The 4425-nt window shown below is 39.6% G+C and overlaps 1 protein-coding gene across 1 annotated transcript; it reads left to right on the forward strand.

The window, feature by feature from the left end:
* Window positions 1–2202: 2202 nt before the first annotated feature.
* LOC130606257 (transmembrane protein 19-like) lies at window positions 2203–3186 on the forward strand. The gene is made up of 2 exons (XM_057422432.1): window positions 2203–2228; window positions 2362–3186. Exon 2 carries the CDS (start codon window positions 2383–2385, stop codon window positions 3184–3186), a length of 804 nt encoding a protein of 267 aa, XP_057278415.1. The 5' UTR covers window positions 2203–2228; window positions 2362–2382.
* The last annotated feature ends 1239 nt before the right edge of the window (window positions 3187–4425 follow it).

Raw genomic sequence — 4425 nt, forward strand, 5'->3', positions numbered from 1 at the left:
AAAAGTTCAAATCATTTCTTTATTCAGTCTGAAATTATTTTTAGCGTGGGTTATTTAAGTAATCCAAATTGCACCATGTACATGCAAATGATTGCACTGGTTGGATCAACTGGAAGAATGTGACATGAAAATAAGAAAGAAGCATCTGGAGGTACAAAAAGAGGCTTACACTGATCTTGTATCCAAAGCCATCCCATCATGAAACAATAATCAGAGATTATTAAGTGGATCTTTATTTAACTGAAATGAGCAAGGCAAACAGACATGCTCCAATAGTCTTCAAAGAAAGTGCCTGGTTCCCAAACTGTAAAGTAGTTATAGCTCAAGCTTTTGGAAATTACTCATGAGCAGATTTGACCACAATGGATGATTTTATTATATGACTATCCTTGTGCAACTTCCACACAGTTAGGTGCTTCTTGCCTTAAGAGCAATGCTCAAATGGACATATATTCAGAGAAGAAACAATAGCAGCTAACATTACAGTAGTCAAAAAATTTGCTTTGCAAATTCAAAAATTTGCTTTGCAAAATCACTTGGAATCACTTGTTTCCAAGGATTTCCTTGGAGAACAACACAAAGGAAATGGTAAAGGGAAAACTGTAACAGAACATGAAAGCAGATGAGGAAATAGGAACCTTCCTGACCTACGTAGGCAAAATTACGTGGAAAACTTATTCTCTTGAAAAAGAATAAGAACCTAAGGCATTGCTTTTACATAAGGGCTCTTTGTACCGAAAATGTTGTTTTGTTTTTTTTTTTTTTCTGAATAAAACATATGAGGAACCTCGGTTTACCTGCTAATGTAACTTGCAATTTCTGCTGTACACATACATACTGTGCTCCAGTGAGACTCAAGCAAATCAAGTCAGTAGGGCAAAAGGCACAGAGCACCACACTTTACATCCCAAAACAGCATCTGCTTGCCCAAAATAGTAGTGCCACATGAGACCAATGCTTTTCCTGAATTAATAAATGATGACTCTTGTTATTGTAGAAACAGTGTCACGTGTATATTACTCCCTGTTTGACAGCTGCCATAAACTCTTCTGGATTACTTACTCTGTGAATGACCATGTTATCTTGTAAATCAATAGGAGTAGTAAGAATAAAGGATATCCAGTAAAATATTAAGATTCAAGTACTGAAATATATTTTTAACATGTTAAAACCATAAAGTTTCCAACCCATTTTATGCATTACTTACAATGTTTCTATGCTGCTTCAGAATTGCTTAGTTTTACTCCACAGCAGCCGTCTGTGTTTTTAGCACAGGCATTTTTATTTGTATTTTAAATATCTGTGAAAAAGAATTTAGAAAATAGACTAAGATAAGCATAAGAAAAAAAAACCAACTCATTTAAACTTTTTCACCTTTCAAAGTACTAAAACATGCATTCAGATGAATAATTAAAAATTGCAAAATCATCTTTTTCCAGCTTAAGAATAAAAGGGAATTGTAAGAAAAATCTCTGGAGACCTAACAAAGGAGACATAAGAGAAATATAAATGAAGAAATAAATGAAACAGATCATTTTATGGCGTTAATGATGTGTAGCTATGAAATCCTAGGTTGAATCACCAGAACTACAACATACTTTTCCTGCTTAAGCCCTAGTGAAATATTTAAAAACATTTTGCTGGTATAAATGAGTCAGTAGTTTCTGTGAAGTCTGGAGTACTGTTACAAAAACAGCTGAATGCTCTGTCTGAGTTTCCAAGGAGTTTTGAGCTGAGGAGTTTTTGAAATAAGAAAAGAAGTTCATAGACACAAACAAATATCATGCATCTAAATTAATTACTTCTTGTACTGTGCCCTTACAGGCACAGTTGTTTGAGGTCATATTTGCTGGCAGTGCATCCATTTGAGATCTGTATGTGGAGGGTGTTGGGTACTCTGCTGTGTTCACTAGCTGCTAATGACTATAGGCTCAGTGACATCAGTAGAAGATGTTCAATGTTTTAAGTGAGTTTTCACAGTTTCACAGTTTCACAGTATGCTAGAGATTGGAAGGGACCTCGAAAGATCATCTAGTCCAATCCCCCTGCCGGAGCAGGAACACCTAGATAATGTTACACAGGAATGTGTCCAGGCAAGTTTTGAATGTCTCCAGGGAAGGAGACTCCACAACCTCCCTGGGCAGCCTGTTCCAGTGTTCCGTCACCCTCGTGACAGACCCTTGGTGGCGGGGCAGAATGGTGGCGGCGCCGGAGGGCCGCGGGAGCAGGTCTGTGGCAGAGATAGGTGATGGGAGGGAAGGAGGAAGGGCCGGGGCCTACCAGTCGCACAGCGCCTCACAGCTCGACCCCTAACGTCCGCCTCCCCATGAACGGGTCGGTGCCTCCCAGTGGCTCCCCGAGGTGTTCTCTTTTTGGATTCCTATGTCCTATTGCGAGGAGGATTTCTTCAAAGAGTACCTCAAGATGATGGCGAATATTATCATCCCGAACGCGCTCATTTGCATTTCTCTGGTGTTCTGGATCGTGTCCATGACCGCAAGTACGTACTACGGTACTTTAAGACCTATTTCTCCATGGCGCTGGCTTTTTTCAATCTTGGTTCCACTAACAATTGCTACACAGGGTTTTAAGAAGAGTCTTGATCACAGTGGTGCATTGGGAGGATTGTTGGTTGGATTTATCCTTACAGTTGCAAATTACAGTTTCTTCACCTCTTTGTTTGTATTTTTTATTACTTCTTCAAAACTTACTAAATGGAAAAAAGATATAAAGAAGCAAATAGATTCAGAATACAAAGAAGGTGGACAGAGGAACTGGTTGCAAGTATTGTGTAACGGTGGTGTTCCTACTGAGCTGGCTCTCTTATATATGATAGAAAATGGACGGGGTGAAATTCCTATAGACTTTTCAAAGCAATACACAGCATCATGGATGTGCTTATCCCTTTTGGGAGCTTTGGCATGCTCTGCTGGTGATACATGGGCTTCAGAGATTGGTAGTGTTATGAGTAAAAGCAAGCCAAGGTTGATAACAACCTGGGAAAAGGTTCCAGTGGGTACTAATGGAGCAATTACTTTTGTGGGCCTGCTGTCAAGTTTGCTTGGCGGCATGGTAGTAGGTATAGCCTACTTCATCGCACAACTCATTTTCAGGGTGAGTTTTGGAAAGCATTACATAGTTCTGATGTGGAAGGAAATTGTAGCTCTTGATTCCACCCAGAGATAACAGGAGGGTGGATATCTGGTAAATAATGTGACTATTTTTTTTTTTTTAATATAGACCAGGATAAAGAGGTATATGAATTATTTCAAATATTTACAGTTCATTTAGCAGCATCAAGTGATAGATGCTCTTAAAAGTTGAAAATAAATCTATAAAGTCACAAATCTCAGAAATATTAGGGCTGTCATTTGCCTTGCTATATGTCTTTTGGGAGTGCTTGGTTAAATTCCATTAGGGACTGCCTGCCCCACTTCTGATACACTTTATCTGCATAGGGTATTTATTGGGGAGGGAATAAAGAAAACAACTTGGTGGTGGTGGTGCAGAAACAAAGCTTTTCAGAGATAACTACTGTGATAGTGAGAAGCCTGGCCACTATTGCAGTGCCGTAATCCCTGATTTCAGTGTGGGGACAAATCTAGTGCATTCACACACATATGTGATCCAGAACACATGTGAACCAGACTAAGTAGAACTGCATTAGCTGGTATTTTGTGCTTTTATGGTAGATTTTTACTGGCTGTGTGAGGGCAGATGCTCTGTGGTTCAGCACACAGCCCACTGGTTAATCCTTCAAACTGTTTTGAACAAATCTGAACCAGCAGAATAGGTTTATACTGGATCAGTGCTGTGTGGCAAGTGGCCACAGAGTTCTGGATCTGATAGAAAGAGCCCCAAAGCCAAATTTTGTGACTTGTTGAACCATAGCCCAGGTAAACATGAAAATCATTTTTGTTCCATAGTCCCAGATACTGCCATGTTGGATGGTTTACAAATGGGACATATGGGGTCTCTTTAATATGGACACATACAATTTTTTCTTTGAAAAAGGGTCAAATTACTGCACAAGAAAATTAGACTTCTTTTTCCTTCTCTTCTTCTTTCTGTTCAGGTGACTGGGGAATAGTGCTATCCTCAAGCTTGTTGTCTCACACCTCATGTTTATATTCATTCAGGGACATTGCTTGTTTCTGTTCTTCGTGGGCAAAATTCCAGAGTGAAGCAGCACTTTCTTTCCCTGTTCCTTTCCTCAGCCCTGAATGCTGGTCCTTGTAAAAGAAACTACCCAGAAAGCCAACAAACTTGAGTCCCTGTCCACAGTTGGATATTTCTCATACTGCTCTGCTTGTTCCTAAAAGCAGATTTCTTCTTACTTGTAAAAAAGCTGTTACGATGCGCCAGCTTTGTGTCTCAAAGTGCCCAGTCTTGTGACCTACATTGATGTTCAGGCTTCCTACAGAT

This window comes from Pezoporus wallicus, unplaced genomic scaffold, assembly GCF_028554395.1.
Source record: "Pezoporus wallicus isolate ANWC-B61680 ecotype Strahan unplaced genomic scaffold, APGP_CSIRO_Pwel_v1 contig_3058, whole genome shotgun sequence".
In the NCBI taxonomy this organism is placed as follows: Eukaryota; Metazoa; Chordata; class Aves; order Psittaciformes; family Psittacidae; genus Pezoporus; species Pezoporus wallicus.

Excerpts from the sequence above, each read along its gene's own strand:
- LOC130606257 (XM_057422432.1), top strand. The coding sequence starts at position 2,383 with ATGTCCTATTGCGAGGAGGATTTCTTCAAAGAGTACCTCAAGATGATG.